This window comes from Vigna angularis, chromosome 3, assembly GCF_016808095.1.
Source record: "Vigna angularis cultivar LongXiaoDou No.4 chromosome 3, ASM1680809v1, whole genome shotgun sequence".
Classification (NCBI taxonomy): Eukaryota; Viridiplantae; Streptophyta; class Magnoliopsida; order Fabales; family Fabaceae; genus Vigna; species Vigna angularis.
Window position 1 is genome coordinate 32,566,656 of NC_068972.1, and position 23,131 is coordinate 32,589,786.

The 23,131-nt window shown below is 34.2% G+C and overlaps 2 protein-coding genes across 2 annotated transcripts; both read right to left on the reverse strand.

Moving 5' to 3' along the window:
* Positions 1–6,171: 6,171 nt before the first annotated feature.
* On the reverse strand, positions 6,172–9,613 carry LOC108324512 (glycinol 4-dimethylallyltransferase-like). Its single transcript, XM_052875224.1, has 10 exons — positions 9,535–9,613; positions 9,369–9,443; positions 8,577–8,660; positions 8,395–8,484; positions 8,198–8,299; positions 7,265–7,360; positions 7,103–7,174; positions 6,924–7,022; positions 6,438–6,542; positions 6,172–6,325 (listed from the first exon to the last, which is right to left on the reverse strand). Exons 2-10 carry the CDS (start codon positions 9,420–9,422, stop codon positions 6,284–6,286), a joined length of 744 nt encoding a protein of 247 aa, XP_052731184.1. The 5' UTR covers positions 9,423–9,443; positions 9,535–9,613; the 3' UTR covers positions 6,172–6,283.
* Positions 9,437–14,666, reverse strand: LOC128195865 (glycinol 4-dimethylallyltransferase-like). Its single transcript, XM_052874561.1, has 6 exons — positions 14,580–14,666; positions 14,445–14,492; positions 9,912–10,039; positions 9,762–9,866; positions 9,560–9,618; positions 9,437–9,443 (listed from the first exon to the last, which is right to left on the reverse strand). The coding sequence occupies exons 1-6, from the start codon at positions 14,629–14,631 to the stop codon at positions 9,437–9,439; spliced, it is 399 nt and encodes a 132-aa protein (XP_052730521.1). The 5' UTR covers positions 14,632–14,666.
* Positions 14,667–23,131: the final 8,465 nt, after the last annotated feature.

The window sequence follows — 23,131 nt, forward strand, 5'->3', positions numbered from 1 at the left end:
TCTAAAAGGTTTAGGGATCATGTATGTGTGTTTCAAACACTTGATATACATTTGTACAGAATGAGTTTGAGTTCGAAAATAATCGATTATCTTAAGTGGTAATCAATTATTTGCGCATCATTTTGAGTTTATCATTGGAATAATCCATTATCTAAGATGATAATCGATTATCCTTTCATACGTTGTATATTTGGAAAATAGGTGTGTGAACCTCTCTGGAATAATCGATTACCATTAGTGATAATCGATTATCACAGTTCATTAGTGCTGGAAAAGTGCGTTTTGATGGAAAATGGATTCATGTTAAGCTTCAAGGGTTGCAAAACATGATGTTGAGTAGGGAATGGAGTTGTTTGATATGTTTGAGGTCAGATAGGACTCTTGTTTGATGTTGAAGCATGGTTAAGTGTTGGATTACACCAGAATGTATGTTAGACCAATGAACATGAGACGTGGAGGACATGTCTACTTCTTGTACCTAGTAAATCCTGATTTGGACTATCTACTGTGTAATACGGGATACGGGCTCTCTTTGACCTTTTGTGAAAAGAGAATGGTGATTGAGTGTTGCACCTTCTTTGCGATACGGGATATCGACTCTTTTTGGCCTTGTGTGTGAAAAAAGAATGGCGTTTGAGTGTTGAACCTTCTTTGTAAAGGGAGAATGATGTATTGTCTTGTTCCGACTTGTTGCTGAGTATAGTGCCTGATAACGGTAATTCTTACCATTATCTAAGGTTCATTTTAGAGACAAAATCAACTCCCCTTTAGCTTATTACTTGCTTAAATCCTCTCTTTTATCTTGTTTTAATGTTATTTATATTTTGGCCTACATTGATATAAATTCATCACTAATCCCCTTATTTTGTAGCTAAATTTGTGCTTAGAAGAATCTCCAAGAATGTAGAGGACTGAACCAACCACAAAATCAAGCAAATCTATAGAAAAAGAGAAAAATATGTACTGTAGTAGAGTCAAACTGAGTGCCCCTGGTTCAAGGGCATTGCGCACCACCTATATAAACTGCAAAGAAGCTTATTTCTTGTGTGCTCACGCCGAGCGTCGCTCTTGGGATGCTGAGCGTCATTTGCTGCACAAATTCGCCTAGGTGCCCCATCCAGGGAACTGAGCACCATCTAGTTCTGTAGAGCTCGTGTTGAGCGCTACTTTCGCTAATGTGGCATTTTGAGCTTATTTAAACCTAAAACGCGAAGAGGTTTGGTCTTTGGCGTTTTGGAGGCACGATTTCACTCAAAGGAGAGCTTAAAGGGATGCTAGGGTTTGTGGGAACACTACCTTCTACCTCTTTGGGTTCTTCTTCTTCCATGGTCATTTTGTAAGCTTAAAGGCTCTCCATGGAAATGGAGAGCCATACCTATCTTGTTGGGGTTTGTTGTAGCCTTTGAATTCTTGTGTAATTGTTGAATGATTTGAATATATATATATATATATATATATATATATATATGCATTTGCTATCAATTGCTAGTATTGTTGTTTCTAATCTTAAAGCTTGCATGTAATGGATACGTTCATAACTGATTTTGGGGTTTCATGGGTTATGGAGACATAAGATGGAACCTAGAACTGAAACAAGAGTCTTTGTGGTCATTGATTCTAGGAATGGAAGATGATTCACATGTTGTCTTAAGATCCTAGCTCATTAATGCGGATTTTGCTTGCTAGTTTTTTCAAGAGATTGCAGTGTAATAAGAAAATCTAGGCTCTTTCACCTAAGGAAATAGGGCTAGAGTATTTTTGTGGATTAACTTTAGTAAATTGATGGAGAGGAGATGAAATTAGGTATACACAAAAGTGAATTGGTGAAAACTAATCTTAACATTGTCATTTCATACCATTTCTAGTCTTTTCCATTTCTAAGTGCCTTCAATACCAAAATCCAACTTTGTAATTATTTGTGAATTTATCTCTTTGCACTTGTTTTTCAATTGATATGTTGTTCTTGAGTCTAAATGAGTTGTTAATAGTGCAATTAACTAGTGTTACACGAGTCTCTTAGGAAACGATACTTGGTCTTACCATTTTATATTACTTGAACAATTTGGTACACTTGCCAATGAGTTAACAGTGCGCGATGTGCTGACATTTTTACTCGTAAGTCGTTGTGGAGCAGGGAAACAAGTCCTTTAGCTGCGAAGGCAGGACGACTCAAGCAAACTTGTATAGGGAAGCTACAAGTGTGAGAGGTAGGGTACACTAGTACAATCACCTTTTTATGTGTCTCAATTTAAGTCTATTTTTAAAATATGAAACTTAATAAATATGCGATGACATTTTGGTAAATAAAAGTCCATATTTTATATTTGGTAATATCATAACAAACTTAAATTTTAATTTTAAGCCTGTTAGAATACAAACAGACTTAAATTTTGTATATGTTGACTTTTTTGAAAGACTTAAATTAATATTGAATTTTAATGTTGACTTAAATTTTAAGCCTGTTAGAATACAAACAGACTTAAATAACAAGACTTTACTTTTGTATCTGTTAGTTTTCTTAATACGGGTTCTCCTTCTTCTACTCAAAAAACAACACACTTCTTTCTTCATTTTCTTCCACCATCTTGTGCCTCCCACACTTGCTCACGTCCTCCACCTTTGTTGTCGCATGGAGAGATATCCCCCAAGTCCAATGGGAAGTGTTCTGAGTTGCTCGCGCTCTCCACCTTCATCTTTGTGCAAGATCTCCCCGCCTTTACCTCCAACGGCACGTGTGTTGAAGGTGATGCCTTACAGGCCGTGTCTCCCCGCCCCTTCTTACGCTACTGCTACTAATGTAGAATTGGCCTTTAACGTCACCTAGTAGACGTCGGACCACAAAATAACCAACGTAAATTATTGACCGGTGGCATTTTCGTAAATAAGTGGACACATAGACGTCTATTACGAGACGTGTATATATTTGATAGGTAGATTAAAAGTTCTTTTTTTCCGCCTTATAGACGTCTGATCCCGCCAGCCCGACGTCTATATACGATTATAGACGTCGGTGCCCCTCCTAACAAACGTGTATATGTTTGACAAGTAGACGAAAAGTTCTTTTTTTTCCGCCATATAGACGTCTGATCCCGCCATCCGACGTCTAAATGGCCAGATAAGGTAGGTGAAAAGTTGTTTTGGATGTCATATTAGTGAGGGCCCCGACGTCTAGCCGAGAATAGACGTCGGTGCCTCTGCGTCTGACGTCTTGTTTATTGTTAAATCAGAAATCAAATCCACAGTTATGCGCACTTCATCGTCTTCCTTCTCGCCTTTTCTCTCCGCAACATTGCATTTCTAGGTGCGTTTTGTCTCTTTTGAACCGTTTAAACTTACTTTTACTCTGATTAAATTAGTCTTTGATGCATTATCTTCCCTTTGAATCGATTAAAATGAGTTTTCGTTGTGTTTTGGTGCAGTTTTTCTCGTGTCTTTGGGTAGGGTAGTAGCACATTCTCCCTTTGCTAGTTTCCTCGTAAGAAATGTTTGCGTCTTTTGGATGTCTTATAGCGTTTCAACCCAAAACCGAACTTGGGTCCTTGCCTAGTTCTCATGTCACCGTATTCGTTTTCATTGCCGGTTGGAATGGAACTAGGCAAGGACCCAGATTCGGTTTTCGGTTGAAATGCCATAAGAGGTTCAAAAGACGCAACCTTTTCTATGACGAAACTAGCAAAGGAAGAAGGTGCTACTATGCTACCCAAAGACACGAGCTGTAGTAGACGTCGGTTAATGTCATGTCTAACGTCTATAGACGTCGATTTTGGTGTAATCCGACGTCTATAAAGACGTGGGACATGTAGAGTCCCGATGTCCCATTAACGTCACCCATAAAGACGTCGGATTGGGATCTAACGTTAAAAGCCCAAAATAACAGACGTCTAAAGCCCTTTCTACACTAGTGTGCTGCCATAGCCTCTCGCGTTGCCACTATTGTCGTCGCCTCTCGCAATGTCGCTACCGTCATCGCCTCTCGCGTTGCCACTGCCGTCATCGCTTCTTGCGCTGCCATCGCCTCTTGCACTGTCACTCCTACCGTTGCCTCTCGGGCTGCCGCCGTCGCTTATCACGCTATTGCTACTGTCGTCGCCTCCCGCATTGCTTTCGCCATCGCCTCTTGTGTTGTCGTGTTCCGCAACGTGCTCTTCACTCTTTTTGTCCCCAATTTCGATTACAAGTTTATGTTAGTGATTTTTAGGGTTAAGAATTTTTTAAGGTTTTAGGGTTTTTTTGTGAGTGATTAATAATGACTTTAATTTCTCTTCCATAGTATTTTATTTGTATTATATTGTGTAGAAAATGTGATTAAATTTATGGGTTCTTGTTGTATTCATTTGATTGGGAAGATGAACTGAATTGGGAGAGTAATTGGTTGTGAAGATGTATTTATGTTATATTATATTCCAATTTTATTTTTATTGTGTATGAGAACTTGACATATAAGACAGATTAATTTTGTGGTGAACTGGTTAATTTTTTGCAGAGATGCCAATGGAGTACATGGTTGAATTTATAATTTTTTTATGGAAAATCTAATTATGTTGATTTAAGACAGAGTTAAAATTTAAATTTATTGTTTAATAACAAATTTAAAATTTAAGTTTGTCGAATCTAAGTTTGTTCTAAAACAGACTTAAAAAGCTCAAAATAATAGACTTAAAAAGCCTATTTTCATGATGGAGTTCATGATGATCTGAATGCTCATAATGGTGTTCATGATGAGGATATTCATGACGACATATGTGATAATGATGATGAAGAAGATGATACTTGCGATGACATCGAGGATTAAGGGATCGCTATTATTGTGTGTTGACAATGGAATAATAATTATTATATAAATAATGATAAGAATGGGTTGCATGATATTATGTGATGTTATTTAATAATTGTATATTATGTTGTTATGGTTTGTTTTAACAGTAACTTATTTCATACTTGTTTGTATTTGTATTTGTAATTGATATTATCAGCGATGATCATATAATGGATAATACCTGAGTAGATAATATTCCACATGTTTTAAAAGCATGAGAGATTCGCTAGATGATGGGAAAAAAATTTAGACATTCGAGACAATGTAATTTTGAGTTATTCTTATTCCCCTAGTTATTTTAATTACTTTTGAATAATGTTAACTGGACATTATTTTTTTTTGGAGTTATTACGAATTTATTTAATTATGCATGTTTAAATAATGAGGTTTTTTGAAAAATATGTTTCCGTGCTATAAGAATTATTTGAAATGTTCGATTTTTGTAATAACTCGTGACACTTGGAGTTGGAGGGTTACAATCGTTTTAATCAAGATCAATTTCATTTCTCAAAAGAGAATTATTAGACCCTCGTGCATGCTGACAAGAGCACCAACATTCGTTCGTTGATTAAAGATTTGTTTGAGTCATTGACAATATATAGAAATATTCAAAAAGTTATCCATGCTAGTGGAAGAAAAATACTACTTGAAAAGAGTAACAACACAGGAATTCTGGTTGACTTGAAAAATGGCAGCTAAACAATTCTATGTAGTCATAGTTTACGAACTTTTCTCCATGATAGTGGTGACGAGATCAAAAGAGATGGTAGAGTAGATCTATTGAAGTACAGTAGAATCAAGAGTTGTCCATTGTTTGTTGTTAGTATTGGTTGGAGTTGGACATTTCTTCTTATGTTGAGGGATGATATGGTGAAGAACTCTGGTAGCTCGAGCATGAGTTTTAAATAGTTCAACTCACATAGCATAATGATCATTCTCCATATGTCCAACATAAAGGGATGTTATTTTTTATACTAGTGATTATGAGTGTTGGATGAAATTTAGGTTTACTTGAGGAGGAGTCAGAGGAGTCAAAATTGGAGTTGGTTGAAGAAATGGGATTAATGGTAGAACATAAGTGTATAATAGAAAAAAGAGATGTCAACTGTGTAGTCGGTGCGTAGTTGCTAAGACCAGGGGATGACTCACAATTGTTAGGCAACATACGAGTTGGAAAAGAAAGCTGTTGTTGGTAACATTATTGTATATTTATTTATATTTTTTTTTTGTTTCTGACGAAAAAGAAAATCTAATTATAACTTCTATTTTCTTATTTCTTTCGTGAAAGATGTGTATATAGAGATAAAGCTCGATATAGATACTGAAAGTCATCATACAATTAAAAAAAAAATTACCGATTCAAAACTCATCATATATCTAGAGAACACACATTGCTTCAGGAAATTTAGATGTGAAGGGTCTCTATGTTATTTTGTCGCAAAAGTAATTTTAATGTTCAGTGACACCTCATCTGATTAAAGGCAGAAAAACGTGTCCCGCCATCATCAACTGCAAATTCAAACACATAAAGTACTTACGTTATTAGATAACTATTCCCTTTAAATTATGGTCTGGATATTGAACTACTCAGATGGTAAGCAGTGTTTAAAAGAAGAATTACCTTCCAGATAAATGAATAGAAGGATCCACTAGAAGTTGGATTTGTCACATCTACGTCTTTGGCCCGGTACCAGAGAATTGAACCAAGAACAACATTTCCAAGACACTAAAACATACCACAGATTCAGTTTCAAATATTCTTCAAAACTTTAACTTTATATTCATTTATAATATGTATGTAAATATGCTTTGCATCAGATTATAAAGTTGGAATAATCTACTAGTAAAGACAACTTTCTAAGGAAATCTTTCTTTTTCTAAATATAAATATATACATGTCATATCATAAGCAAGTAATGTTAATTAACATAAGGGATCCTGGTTGAACTTTTATAGAGAGGTTTAGAAGAAGAAAGAAATGAGTTCACTCTTACATTTTCGGCTTATACGGCATTTGCTTTTACATTTTTTTCTTCTATTTACTATCGATAATGTAGCTTTTGCATAACTAAAACTCCAGATTATGTAAATATAAGAAACATATTACCGCGGCAAATTTAATCCAAAAGGGAGATGAAGATGATGCTCCTGCCAAGAAGGCAACTCCAAACGCCATTTCAAAAAGGGAAATACAAATCCAAAATACCTATCAAAGATTTAGGATCAATCAAATGTTATACAAAAATGAGATAAACCAAAAGAAAATATTGAATTTAAGAAGCATACTTTTTTCTGGCCTAAACGTGCGGCAAAAGAATCAACGCCATGTTTTATATCTCCTTCTACGTCAGGTATATCCTACACAAATCCAATACAAGGTTTTACATTATCGAACTAAAAGCTTGATGTTGGAAAATTAGTACATGTCTTAAAAATAAAGACATTTACCTTGGATAATGCTATACCAGTAGAATACAAACCCATGAACAGCAGAGTAACAATCAATGATCTTGTAAACACAAGTGGCTTCTTCAACACAAACGTCTGAACATTTGTTACATCAATTAGTAATTTAGTAAATCCATTTCTGTGATGAAATTTGTTATTATTATTTGAAACTGATCATAATAATAGTTGGAACATGCTAATTAAAAACTAAGATCTTGTTAAGAAGTGGACTTTAGCTTAACTCAACCTCACAAAACAGTTTATAAAGTGAGGTTTGCACCTACTTATATATTATAAATTGATCTTATCTCTAGTCGATGAGACTTTCAACACACTCCCCTCACGTCGAAATAAAATAAAAAGAGTAAATGAAATAGGACACATATTTTTATAATTAATTGGTGTGTTCTTTCGTTTCTATGATTTTTTTTTAAAATGACCAGGTCCTCTCTATACACCGGAGTCTTTTTCTTTTCATTTTTGATTCATTTAATCAATGTTAGTGTTAACTTCTACCGTTCACACTCTATTGCTCTACCCATGCAACAATATTGAGTAAGTTGGTTTTTTCACAACGAAATCTAATTATATAGTAACAGTATTTAATTTTGAAAATTTGTTGGGTCATACTTTATTTTTAATTGAAATAGTATTTTCTCTGCGAGTGTGAGACTAAACATTAATGAGATCCGATAGCGGTCCAATAGTGAGTGGTACAATATGTCCGACAAACAACAAATATTGTTAGGATAGGCTCTAACCATAGCTATGATACCATGTTAAAAAGTGAACTTTAGTCTAACTCAACCCCACAAAACTGGCTTGTAAAGTGAGGTTTGCACCCACTTGTATATTATAAATTGATCTTATCTTTAGTTGATTTGAAACTTTCAACATATATGTAAAAGGAAAAGATTAGTGATAGGACAGAACCTGCATATGAAGGAAGTATGGAATTGAAAATAACAATGTCATGCTAGAGGTAACTAATAATGCTGCCAGCACCGGATGTTGCTTCCATCGTAAGAAAGGAAGCTGCAAAGTTTCAGAACCATCAGATATGTATATATATGTTTCCCTTGGCAACCTTGTAAGGGGAAAAAAGAAGTATAAATGCAAAAAGGACTCACATTCATTGAATAGCAATTCACTAATATAACGTTCAACACAAAGTTCCAAATCAGTGGCGGAGAACCTATCATTAAGTTAAGCCCCAAACCCTGTAAAAGAGAATAAAACGAATAACTATCCTTTCTCAATGAATCTCAGTTTAAAATATTTTATCATGGAAAGGGATGAATCTATATGGTACCAAGATTGCAGATGCGGCAACAATAAAGACACAATTCTTGAAGGATAATTTCCCAGAGGCGAATGGAAGATGTGGCTTGTTTATCTGCATTAAAACATGTAGCATCTATTAGTTCTAAGAAACATCCAAAAGATTCGTAAACTATAAAAAGGTACACTTTCACCATCCTATCAATGGATATAGCAATCATAGGAAGACTTTAGCTTCAAAATTATAAAGGGTTTATATTTATTTTTTTTACAAGAAACTATATAAGGACTTGTTAAGTAATCTCACCATTTTCAAGGTTGAAGTATATTACATTAATAAACTGTTCCAAAATGCAACTATATTTTCTCTTATTTTAATTAATTCGGTAATATATAAAATAGATGTTAAATTACTTTAATATGTCCCATAAACTGAATTAATTAACATAAAAAAAATAGTTAGGTTTTCGGTCAAAATTTGGGAGCTACAGTTTGGCTGTACTCCCATTAAGAAAAACGTAGGAGTACGCGTCGTTCTCAATTGTGACAAGGAGTTTGAAAGTAAAAATTATATAAATTATTCAAATTGTTGTATTTGTGTAAACTTTGTTCTTAGCGTTTATATATATCAAGATATATATATATATATATATATATATATATATATATATATATATATATATATATATATATATATATATATATATTCTTAGGTCAATCTTATTCAACAACAATGTTTTTATTATAATTTTTAATGGAATATATAAAGTATATAAAACAAATGAATAAATAATTTATCAATGATTCATAGTAAGTTTCATACCTTGTCTATTTCGAAGTCAAACACTTGATTCACTCCATTAACATAAAGATCCATGAACAAGGAAGGTATCAAAGCCTGAAACAACTCAAAAGAATATTTATTATTGAGGTTAAAGGTTATTTTTGAATTGTCTGTTTAAAAAACAACAACATATTTGGAGTGTCACCTGTAACAATCCAATAAAAAACAACGGAGATATATCTGATAGTCTTTCTACTGCAACGAGAGACGCAGAAATTGTCGTTGACGTCTATAAAATACAGATGAAATTAATTTAAAACAAAAACAGTATTAATTATCTAAATGGGAATTTAATATCAAGGAACAAAAACTCAGTATTGACCATAACTTTTGAACGTGAATTATGAGAGTGATGGAAAAGTTTGTACTTACCCGACCATACATTGCGTAAGGATAAATAAATTGGTACATAACAGCCATGAAATTTTTGACAGAGTCGACAATGTTATTGGAGTTGGAAGCTTCAGATTCTGACTCAGAAGATGGTACATTGACGGCTTTCGTAATATAACTTTGATTGCTTTCTTCATATGTTGGTCCTCTTTCAGTGTTTTTGTAATGGTTATTAAACGGTGATTGTTGAAACCTCAAAGGATTATACTGTATTTGAGCTTTTATATTGTGCTTAGAAGCTTTTGATCCACCAGAACCTAATGTAACACGTGTTCAAAGTTGTAGCATGCACAACAGAAAGATAGATTTAAAATTAATGAAACTAAATCATGGCAAGATGATGAATTGAGAGAATGATAAATTTGAAAGTGGAAATAAGAAAAATCGTGGTAAAATAACTGTAGTTTTTTTCGGAGAAGTCAAATTCAATAGTCACTATTACTTACACGAAAAAAATTATTAATAATGTATAATATTTATAAAAACAACTTTTATTGATTTTCAAACGTAATATTTGTTTTACGTGTTCTTCTATAATTTTTGTATTTTTTTCTTTTAATAATTATTTTATAAGAAGATATATAATTAATGATTTTGAGATACTAGATATTAAGGTTACCTAGTGATTTTTGATGGCTCTTTTATGAGGGGATTTTATTGTCAAAATTCAAGTCTAACAAATTTTGAGTTTAATTCACTTAAATGATTGATAATATTTTCAATCTAAAATCTCAAAAGTTTGAGTTTTTATTTTTATAAGTTTTACCTAACTTGAACTTAAACTCATAATTACATTCCAATAAATAAAGATAATATATATATATATATATATATATATATATATATATATTCTAATAATGTGAAAGAAAGAAAATATAAGTAGCCTGTTTTTTTTCAAAACTAAAATTTGTTTATATGTAAGGTAATTTATAAATCTGTTTCATGCTTTTATTTCTTTAAAAGTAATTTTTAATTCATACAAAAATTATGCAAAAGTTTATTTCATCTTTCGTTTTATTTTATTTTGCTCAATATTTGTAAAACAAAAAACTTATTCAAAAATGCCTTTAATAATTTTGAAAATATTTATTTTATCTATTAACACAAAGAAAGACATTATATGTCTTCTAAAAAATGAATGAATTTTTTATTTTGAAAACAAAAATTTAGCATTACGGGTCCATAACACTTCTACTTATGGTTAGACGCTGAAAAGTCAAATTGACCTAGCTTTGCAATTAATATGTTTACCTTGTTACTTTTAATTATGAAAAAAATGGTTTTACAAATAAATAAATTAAATGTATACTTATATTTCATAAGAATTTATTTATTAATTTGTATAAACTTTTAAATAAAGATATTATTATTATTTATTACTAGCGTAAATATAGGTGCAATATAGCATGTGTGTTCGTATTTTTAAAATTTTTGTATTATATTATAAGTTAATAATATATGTAAATTGATTAAGTTAATATATAAGAGAAAAATAATAAAAATAGTAAAAAGTAACTAGTTAGCAGTAAAAACTATAAATATATATATATATATATATATATATATATATATATATATATATATATAAAGAGAAACATGTAATAGTTTTACAAAAAAATATTACAAAAAACCGATTACTTCTAACAAATCAATTAACAATTATATTTTTTAAAAGATCACATACTAATTAGATTATGAAAGATAATATGGAAATAAAAATTGTGTATACAAAAACAGATATCTCTTCATATATAGGTGTAAGTATAAGAGAAAAGTAATAAGAATAATAAGAAGTAATTGAACATTGAGAGTAATAAGAAGCAATTGAATGTTAGAAATAAAAACTACAAATATAATAAAGAAATAAAAAAACATATAACAGTTTTATATAAAATATTTCAAAACAGTACTTACTTTTTAAAAATCAATTAATATTTATATTTTTTAAAATTCAATTAAACATTATATTCTAAAAAGTAAAATGAAAATAAAAATTAAATACACAAAATATATTCTCTTTATATATTGGTACAAATTATTATATATAAAATAAAACGACATTAACCAACTTGTTCAACCAACTTGTTCAATAGAAATGGCTAGTAAAATATATAATAAATAAGATTAACCGAGACATTAACTTTTGTCATTTTGGTACTACAAGAAAATAAGTATTTAGAGTTAGTAAAAACTGATACTTACAAGCAAAAAAGTGATGCTAAATAGATATCATTGTTAGCTTTTACACTGGATGTAAATGCCACACTAAATTCATAGAGGTTAATTTTCTTTTATGCATCGGTTCTACAACCGAGGTATATACGGACGAGGTAAAAAGAAACAGATTTATACCTCGATTCTTGATAACCGAGGCAATTGCGTGTTTTTTTGTATGCAGGATTATTTTGGTTTTTTGTATGCATTTGGATTATTTTGGTTGCACAGAAGCAAAAGGGTTATTTTTTCCTTTCCTTTCACAAAACCAAATCGCAGATTCACAAAACCAAATCGCAGAATATCAACAAGAAGCAATTACTTTCCCAGTCGTGGTTCAACAAGAAGCAATTATTTTGGTCCAACGTGATTCAATCACTTTCCCAGTCCAGCCTTAACAAAATCACTCCCAAAATAACAAAGAAAAAAAATAACACTTGTAAGAATCAATTGAGAACGATTTGGGTTTTGAAGCAATGAGAACGATTTGGGTTTAGTTGGCGGAGGTTGTCATCACCAACTCTGAGAACGATTTGGGGGAAGAACGGATGCTCCTGCAAGCCCAAACCAGAACAGAGAAAAGAAAAGATGAAGGTTGATGCCTCCCCTCTTCGTGACTTCGCCAATGCTGCAGAAACGCCACCGCTGCAATGCAGAAACGCCACTACTGCAGGACCGCGACTTCGCCACCACCTCGCCGCCACCTCTTCGTGCCTCGCCAATGCCACCGCTGTAGGACGCCCTTGCCACTACTCGCCACCACCTCACCGCGACCTCACTACGGTCTCGCTGCGGCCTCGTCGCGTTCTCGCTACCTCCTCCGGCCCTCAATGACGCTGCCTCCGCCATTTCTCCTCCTCCTCTGTCGCGCCGTTCGTCCCCGTCATTCGCTTCCTCCCCCGCCACCTCAATCGATGCTTCCTCCGCCGTTTCTCCTCCTCCTCTGTCGCGTCGTTCGTCCCCGCGCCGTTCGCTTCCTCCCCCGCCACCTCAATCGACGCTTCCTCCGTCGTTTCTCCTCGTCCTCTGTCGCGTCGTTCGTCCCCGCGCTGTTCGTCCTCGCGCCGTTCGCTTCCTCCCCAGCCACCTCAATCGACGCTTCCTCCACCGTTTCTCCTCGTCCTCTGTCGCGTCGTCCCCCCTGTTCGTCATGCGCCGCTCTTCCTCTGCCACCGTCGACTGCAGGGTCTGCCTCTCCAAGTTCCGCCACCAGATTTGGGGTTGGCAGTGGTGTGGTTTAGTTGTGGGAAAGGTAGGTGGCGAAGAAGTGAGCAGGGTTTGAGAGAAAGGTAGGGTTTGAGAGAAAGGTAGAGTTTGAGAGAAAGGTAGGTTTTGAGAGCAGCAGTGTAGTTCAGGTAAAAAAGCCGTGAAATTTTAGGCCTCGGTCCTATTTTAACCGAAGCATAAACCTATTTCAACACCACTTCTTTTTAGAACCGAAGCGTATCAGGCCAAAACACATAGTATTAGGCCTCAGTCCTATTTTAACCGAGGCATAAACTTATTTCAACACCAGTTTTTTTAGAACCGGGGTATACAAGTTCGTCTAAATTACAAGTTTGCCACCACTTATGTATATGCTTCGGTTTTCCTTTAACCGAAGCCTATTAAGCGAGTTAAAAAGCCTATTTTTTACTAGTGAATGAGACGAGAAAAAAAATGCACATTATGAAGATATGACAAAAAATATAAATAAATGATATGTTCATAGATTTAATGAATGAATATGGATGGAGAAGATGAATCCAAGTAAAAGAGATGAGTGTTGATGAAAAAATATGGATGTGATGAAATTTATCAATGAGAATGAAAAAAAGATGAATATGATAAAAATTATATAGAAAGTGAAAGAAAAAAATTATGAATAAGAGGATTTATTATTATTTAAACTTGATCTTTAGATTAAAAATAATCTATGGTTCAATATTCAGTGTGAATAATGCACATATATTCATAATAAATATTTTAATGTTGGCCAAGCAGATACAAATTTATAAAAATAAACTAAAGCAAATGAATGAAATTAGTCTAATATTTATATGCTAAACTTTTTTTGAAATATTTATATTTATTTAACCCAATGTAACGGATACTAACTATAAAAGGAATAAAAAATAAATAAACTTAACATTTTCTAAGTTGACTCTAAAATTATTTGATTTTAATAATTATTTTATATAACAGTCTATACCAACACAGATCTTTATTTAGTAAAAAAATTATAAATAAATTTACTCTTTTTTATTATTTTAAAATTAATCTTGTGTTATATTACATTAAATGATAAATTTATGTTTTCTTTTATATATATGTATATATTAATTATGTAGTGAAGGGTGATAATTAGAGGTGATTGCACCACCTAATAGATGAAAAAAAAGATTTTAGTGTGAGATACTAAGAAATATAGTTTAGATGAAGGAATAGGGTATAACTGAAGAGACATACTTGCACAGGAGATGCTCTTGAAGGAGAGTTTCCTGACCCAAAAATCACCTACAATTACCATGCTTTCACATATTACTCAAGAAATAACTTAGTAATGAAAAATGAACAAAATTAGAAGATAGTGAATATAGGTACCATTTGTCACTGAACAGACGATAGGAGAAGATATAAGATGTGCCCTAGCCATGGAAACTCACCACACTTAGTACACTACACTCTTGTAGATACCTTTTACAAGAGAAGAGAGGAATGGGATATTTTATAGGCAAAAAGACTCCATGAAATTTTACTCTTCTTAGGGCGAGATCAAATTTCATTGGTGCGCAGAAATTCATACACAACGCACATAGTCAATATTTTGTAGGAGAAGAATTGCAAAATAATCAAACATAACACACGTGTAAGAATTAGTAAAAGTAAAAGTCTAAAAGGTTTGGAAAGACTTTGTGAATTACATAGATTTCTATAATGTATATTCAAAGCTAAAAAAATATCCATTAATGATAGATAAGATTTTATAAGGTTGGACAAAAGAAAAAACAATAGAAAATTGAAACCATTTTTTCAATAAATAATTGATTGATTCTAACTTTCACACATATTTGAGTAACATTATCTAGGTATCTAAATATATTTTCTTTTAGCGTAATACTTTATATAAAAGATAATATAATATAGTTATTTTGTTAGTTTATTAAATGTGTAATCCTAGGTCACTTATGAGTGCATACATATAAATTAGGTTTTCTTCTTCATTTTATACTTGACAATTGGAGCTTCAGAAATTTAATAAGGAACTCTAAGATTAGTGATACGTAACTTGGAGTGTACCCTATGGTAATTCAACATGATAGGAAGTGAGAAATGTTTCGTGTATTAATATAGAAAGTTTAGAGAATCGTAAGAAAACAAACAAATTCGACCTCCGTGACATAGTGAGAATGATTTAAACATCAAATATAATATCATAGTAAATACAAAATCTTTACAATGTGTATTGTTGTAGTGAGAATGATTTAAACATCAAATATAATATAATAGTAAATAAAAAATCTTTAAAATGTGTATTGTTATTAGAGGATAATGCTTTTACAACTCTATAATTTACACTTGTTAATTTTTTCCGTGTCGGTTGTGATCTAGAATGGGTTAGAGTAAAAAAAAAAGGCAAAAAGTGTACAAATAAAAAGTTTAAGGACTAAAATTATTTCAAAAAGTCTATATAATATAAAAAATCTAATGGGTCAAGACACTAGTGCAATCAAGGAAAACGACAGCGGTTATTTTTGTCCATAGACAGCGGTTCTCCAACTGAGGCATATTCAGGCGAGGCAAAAAATCTACTACTTTTTGCTTCGGATGCAAACCGAGGCATAAAAGGGTAGGATTTTGCCTCGGTTATTGCCTTAACCGAAGTAATAGATGTTTTTATTTTTTTTACTTTTTATTTTTTGGTTAAATTGTTGATAAAAGAAAGCCAAATATTAGTGTTTGGCCCAAAGACGAGATCGGTGGTCGTCATCTTCTGTCTATTGCATAGCACAGTGGTTGCAGCAACACCCCCCATCACTTACTATGAAGTTGTCCTTGAAGTTCCAAGGTGATGGAAACCACCACGAACACAGGGAACAAATCATGACGGCGAAGGTACCCATGACTACACTGAACAACCCTTTCTTTCAACCGTCACCGCCACCAACTCCGTTTTCTAGTTTTCCTTCTCACTCTCTTCAAACTTCACACAGGCTCATCCCTCAAAGTCTCTTACATGCCCACCGCCTCTCAACCCTTCTCCCTCTCTCTCAAGTCGTACCTGGGCCTCTTGGGCTCACCGGCCCACTCCCCTCTCGTCTTCTCCGCTAAGTTCTCCCTATCCCCAACCCCGGCCCCTTTTTTCTCTATGCAATTCAAACCCCAATTCGGCCACTTCTCTCTCCACAAAAACGTTTTCTCCGATACCCCACCACCCCCTTCTCCTCTCCCTCCCACACCTCAAATTGTGTCCAACGAATCTTCCTCGGGTTGGTAGAATCTGAAATTGGAAGATAACAGAGACCAATCACACCCTAACATTTTGGAAAACTCTAAGAACGATGCAAAGCACAGTCTTTATCCTGTCATTAGGGTTATGGCTCGGACGGAGCGACAATGGCGGCACCGACGCGAGGAATGCAGCGACTAAACGCTAACAATGGAAGCGAGAGCGACAGAGCGAGAGCGAGAGAGCGACGAAGCGAGAGAGAGAGAGCGACGGAGCGAGAGTGAGATAGCGACAGAGCGAGAGCGAGAGAGCGAGAGAGCGAGGGAGCGAGGGAGCGAGAGATCGACGGAGCGAGAGAGTGACGGAGCGAGAGAGAGAGGGAGTGACAGAGCGAGAGAGAGAGGGAGTGACGGAGCGAGAGAGCGAGAGAGCGAGGGAGCGAGAGCGAGGGAGCGAGGGAGTGAGAAAAGTCAGATCTTGAGGAAGAGGGAAATGAAGAGTAGGTTACGTATTTTTGGTTAAGATACGTGCATGTATGCCTCGGTTCTATGCTCGGCTGAAGCAAAACATGCATATATGTCTCAGTTCTACACCCCACCGAGGCATATAGTCCTAAAAAAAAAATATGAAATGCTTATATACCTCGGTTCTCGCCTAAACCGAGACATAAACACTGTTTCGCACTGGTTCTGAAAGAACCGAAGCCATAGGCTCTGCACATAATTCAAATTTCAGAGACTTGTCAGGAGGCAGGTGGGCTTTTAGGCTTCGATTGTTGCTTTAACCGAGGTAATATGCCTTATATACTTCGGTTGATTTTGAATCGAGACGTATAAGTTCGCTTAAACTACACAAATGCCACCGCATTTTGATAGGCTTCGGTTTCACCTAAACCGAAGCCTACAACGCGAGTTAAAAAGCACTTTTTTTACTAGTGAGACGAGCTCATAAGTCAATTTATGTGACTTGGTCTGAGATTAAGATAGACAAGGTTTGATTAGGCTTTGGTTTATTCGACTTTATCCTTCATGCAAGTCTGTTACGTCCTTGGTTCAAACTAACTTGTCTCGATCTTCGACTGAGACCATTTCTTTTTAACCTTCGGTCAACTAGCCCATCTCGATTTTCTATAGGCACCGTCATGACCTTCAACTCGAGTTAACCTATTTTGATCTTTGACTTCAGTAACCCGTGTTGACCTTTGGCTTATGCCAACCCTTGATGACCATCAACCCATGTGAGCATGTTTCGACCATTGTCTTGAGTCGACTCATATGAGTCTACGACCTGGATTGACCCGTTTCAACCTTCGACCTAAGTTGAGCCATTTTGACTTTTGTGAGACACAAGTAAACTCTAAAAATGAGGGGGGTTGAATACAATTTAAAACTTTTTTGTAATAGACTGTTAGACTCTATTTAAAGGGTTAAAAGTTTGCAGATAGTGTTGAACACTTAAGGATATTAAAACACGTTTATAAGGCATTTTAAAACCATAACGAGAAAGAAAAAATATTTTATACTAGTTCACTTCAAACTAAGATACGTCCAGTTTTCCCTTAAGCACTCTTAAGAGGTTCCACTGATATATAGAAAGATTACAACGAGTTTAACCGCTTCTAGTTTACAACGAGTATAACCACTTCTGGTATCAAATAGTCCAACTGACTTCATCGATTAACTCCACTAAGTTAAACAAATAAGTATTTTAAATCACTAATGACCCTATAAAAACAACAAAGTGTTTTTGTGAAAAACAAGTACAAATATAATAACTCCCATAGAGAGGATTTAACAATATAATGAATATATGAAAACTTGTAACAGATTTTCTTTTGAAAGAAAGCGTTAGATGTGTGTGCGAAAGAGAATGTTGACAACATAAGAGCAATAATAATTCTTGTTTCCTTTTCTTCGTGCATTCCTCTTTATATAGTCTTCTTCGAAAAAAAAATTTACTTAGAATCATTTACTTTCTCAAGGGTATGTAGCCTCTTTGGTACGAAGTCAAATGTTATATGCTTTTGTTGAGATAGCTTGTACGAATGAGCAAAGTGTAAAGAACTTAAAGAAACATTCTCAGAATGTCCTCCTATCTCTTAACACTCTTTTGATTCAATGTAGAACATTTGAAAAAGCTTTATACTTTTGAGATCTGCATAGATAAAGAAAACATAGCACAATAAACAAAAGAGTATTATTCATACATGAATTTAATACGTTAAGCGTTTAACTTGGTATGTGTACTATAACATTTAGCAAAGTCTGTTTTAGAGTAATGTTATGCGTTTAGGATGTTTAAGATGAAATTGATCTTCTAAGTACACTCTAGTAGTGACAATCCAATCAGAACAATTCAACTCAGTTTCTTGATAGAATCTTGATGTGTAAAACCCAAATTTCATCCTTGATTCTTCAAGACACTTCTTGGACGCTCTTGTAATCAAAGCTCAATGAAACAGTTAGTTATGAAATTGATTACAATTGAATTATTTTGAAACAACGCGCAAGACATTTATTTATAGGATTTTCTGAATCCTAACGCAATATAATTGATTACTAAACATATGTAATCTGTTAAGTTTTTCCTTCTGCTTTAACAGATTCTCTCAAGTTTGCTTCTGTTTTGATTTAACATATTATACAGTGCATATAATCAATTATATAATTCTCATTAACCAGCAATAAATTCATTTGACCGTTAAAACAGTTCAGGCTATTAAATGAAATTTCTTTTCACATGTAAAACATACTTAATCGATTATGAAGCTTATGTAATCGGTTACGACACTTAAGCAAATTTTCAAATCAATTTTCATTCTTAACAGATCAGTACACTAATGAAACATATATTGTCATAGCTTTGTGTTTTAGTCGATTATCCAACTTATGTAATGGATTACTACACAACTGTTTGCCCCTCTTAAGCATACAATGATATTTGGAGAAATCTAACAAGTTATATACATTACTTAACCGATTATTTCTACCATAAATGACACGTTCATTTGATTCATTTACAAACAATGAATTCATATATCAAGCACAATCATAATAATGATAAAGCAATTGTTATGCCATTTGTTGTGCAAGAAACTATAAAATCATTTTTTTGTTCATCATTAAAAACATAGATATAAAGGGTGGGATAACTCCCCTTATCAAGAATCTCTCCCTTTTTTTATGATGACCAACAAGAAGCATGTTTTCCAGTTACTCTCCCCTTTTGAGCATTAGCAAAAAACTGACAAAACAAGTAACATGGAAATAAGCATGTGATAAAGAACATAAGAAAATACTTACAAACCATTAAAAAATATGATGCTCCCCCTACCACAAAGAGATGAGCACTATAACATTGTATGAGCAGTATATGATTGATGTTACAGTGTGTAACAGAGCTCAATTTATCAGTTTGAAACAGTATATAAAATGTATATCACAGATAGATATCAGAGTATTTATACTGAATTCAAATGAATATAAGCTATCTTATGAGTTCAGTTGATTACAACATCAATGTAATCGATTGTATCATACAAAATTGCTTTGTGCTTGATGTTTTATCCACTAGTGCAGCGAAGGGAAACGACAACGGTTGTTTTGACAATACGCTTCGATTGTCGAACCAAGGCATATCTCGGGAAGGTAAAAAGGTAGGGAACTTTTGGCCTCGGTTCCAACCCAGGTAATATCTCAAAGGGTACTACCTCAGTTCATCAGCAACCAAAGTAGTAAGGAAGAAAAAAAGAGAGGGGGGAGGGGTTATTACCTCGGTTCAACCGAGGTAATAACGTAGACTTATGGCAGCAGTTCTAGCTTCAACCGCTGCCAAAGCCCTTTTTTTAAAAAAAAAAATTCTCGTGCACCCTATGGCATCGGTTGTGGCTGAATCCGAAGCCATACATAGGTTTTCTACCTCGATTTTGGCTACAACCGATGCCTATTCTCCTGTAATTGTTTTTAATAGCAGGTCTATTTTTATGATATGCACTATCGCAAAAACAGACCTGTATATCAAACAATATAATAACAACATAGATTCAACACAATAGTCAATATTTACATCACATAATGTTTAAAGGATAATGTACAAAGTCTAATAACAACAAAATCAACATGTGCTAATGTATTTTAAACTCCTAATAACTATGAACTAATGAATAATGTAATTAAATATTTTGCAAGTGTCTTTCTTAGGTATGTAAATGGCTTCTCAGGAAGTGGAGTAGGAGTCTGGAATCTCTACACAAGACACATGATATTAATTAGTGTATATGAAATCCAAATGATGGAGAAAAACAAAATTCATTAAATCTAAATATTACCGTTTCCCAGCCTTTTGTGATATGGGCACAAATAGTGTGGGTCATCCAATACATTACGTAGTATTCGCACTCATATGACCCACTCTTTTTGTTACACTAATATATCATCGCAGCTGTAAATAGTTAGGGAAAATCATTAAAGCAAAACAACTATAAGAACATATGGCTTTAGCATATGTCAAACCTTGAGAGCAACCCATGCTAGCTTTCTACCGTTAGTAGTTGATCTCCCAACCAACATCATACGTGCTACAATAGAACTATAAAAAAAATGCTTTAGCATTCATTTATAAAACAAAGAAAGTCCAAACATTTAGGTTCTTAACAATCAACTTCTTGTCTGAGATGTTTGGGAGGAGACTTGTGCAATGAGCATAATAACACAACATAGCTCTCCGATAAAGAAACAATAAGTAACTGCCAATGGTACCTGAAATTGATAATAACTTAATTGTTATATATTAAAATGACATATGAAACTTTGAAGTTATCAAAATTCACTTACCCAGATATATAAGGAATAAAATATATGTCATCCCCCCTTGCAAAGCTACTAGTGAGATATGTTGTGATGTCATCAAAATTATTTGTTTCGTGAGTGACTTGGGGATCAATGAACCCATAGACATCATTGTACCTCAAGTTGTTACTTACACCAAACATATACCTGAAATCAAAAATTACCTTTGATATAAGTATACTTGATATATAAATCAATTTTATATAAATAATTGCTCATAGACTTACATCATCCATAGCTGAATTAATGTCATATTCAACTCTTTTCTTCCCGACGCAAGCTCCCTCATATCTTGGCTATATAGGTATAATGAGACCTCAAAGCCTCTCCCAAATACATTAGCATCATATTCAACCTTCATAGGCTCATTTGCAATGGTTTTACAAAGTTGCTGCAATGCACCAAGAGGATCGTCCTCAGATAAACGAATCTTCCCCTGTCCATACGTCTATTGTTACTTGAAAAAATAGGATAAGTTTTGACATCAATAATTGAGAAGTATAAAGTAGAAGTCCATACCAGGGGGTCAGAAACCGAACCAACCAAGAGTTTAGGCTAAGCGATAAAAGATTGGCATTCCTATGCAATAGTGAAAATCTCATTTGTGGGCAGAGGAACGAGGCATATGGTATGATAATGTCGTCTACTAAGACCTTCACCCGATCCTCTAATAGCTCCATACAATGAACAATAGTCGCTACCTGAAACATTGTTCCACGAGCTACCAGCATCGTCCTGGTACCATAGGAAATGTATAGGAGACATGGACTAGCATCGTCCATGTCATCCCTTGGGACGACTGGTGTTGAACAACTTCCTTTCCCACTTCTCCCTGTCAGAGTAAATGTTAGATTATACAAATAATAAATTATTCAACCTAAATGTTTATTAAATTTACATGTGGGAGGCACAATAGGTTCCTGTACTGGAGATAGTTGTGGGCGCATCCCATAACTCTCAAATTACTGTTAGAACTGGCACATAACTCTGTCATTCACTTATATAGTGACTTCATCATATAATTCTGCCCTAAGCTCCTCCCGAAGCTCCGTCCTAAGCTCCGCCTAAGCTTTTTTGAGATCTCTTGTGTCAGCCTTTGTTCTTGTTCTTCGTTGTATGCATATGAAGTCTGACACGAAGAAATACAAAAAAATCTCTAATGCCTACTCTAGTACCAGCAGCACACACTCGTCTAGGGAGCTCAGGTCGTCCAATTGCAGTGGTAATAATATCCTGGCGACCCTCTAGAGTGAATTGACCTAGGGAGCTCTGCTCAACCAAGGAGTCCTGTAACATAAAAAAACACCATTATTCTTTAAAAAGTTCAATTTAGTATGTATAATGAAACTATTATTATTTTAGGAATAGTGATAACTTACAATTCTTTTAGATATTTCTCGTGTAGTCTCAGAAGAGTAGTCCCCTGATAATCATAAACGAGCCAACTTTCACTTCTCATGCTAAGAAGGTGGAGAAGGAGGTTGGGGGCTACCACCCTTAAATGAGGGTCTACCTTCTGCCTTTTGCTTGAGGATTTTCTCCTCAAGCTTCCTATACCCACCACGAGATAATAGGTAGGGCTTTTTATTTTGGGCACTTATTCCTTGTGCTTTGGTTCTTGTTGCTTGCACATATAATGAATTAGTTCATATGATATAAATTTGTTCATCAAGAATTGAATAATATCAACTCTACTAACCTATCATTCCTCTGATGTCAAACTCTCTACAAATTCTAGCCAAGTCTCCTCATCAATGGTCTTATATTTTGCACATGGAGACTCATTTTTTGTGGCTCCAAATACATATCTCGAGGTCAACTTAGTCTTAAAACCCCAAAATTTTTCAGCAATAAATGAT

Excerpts from the sequence above, each read along its gene's own strand:
- LOC128195865 (XM_052874561.1), bottom strand. The coding sequence starts at position 14,631 with ATGGCTAGGGCACATCTTATATCTTCTCCTATCGTCTGTTCAGTGACA. Across the intron at positions 14,493-14,579 it reads CGTCTGTTCAGTGACAAATG|GTGATTTTTGGGTCAGGAAA; the intron begins GTACCTATATTC and ends TGGTAATTGTAG. Across the intron at positions 9,619-9,761 it reads CTTACGCAATGTATGGTCGG|ACGTCAACGACAATTTCTGC; the intron begins GTAAGTACAAAC and ends TGTATTTTATAG.
- LOC108324512 (XM_052875224.1), bottom strand. The coding sequence starts at position 9,422 with ATGGATCTTTATGTTAATGGAGTGAATCAAGTGTTTGACTTCGAAATA. Across the intron at positions 8,300-8,394 it reads TGAATTGCTATTCAATGAAT|CTTCCTTTCTTACGATGGAA; the intron begins GTGAGTCCTTTT and ends GAAACTTTGCAG. Across the intron at positions 6,543-6,923 it reads TTTGGATTAAATTTGCCGCG|TGTCTTGGAAATGTTGTTCT; the intron begins GTAATATGTTTC and ends GGTATGTTTTAG.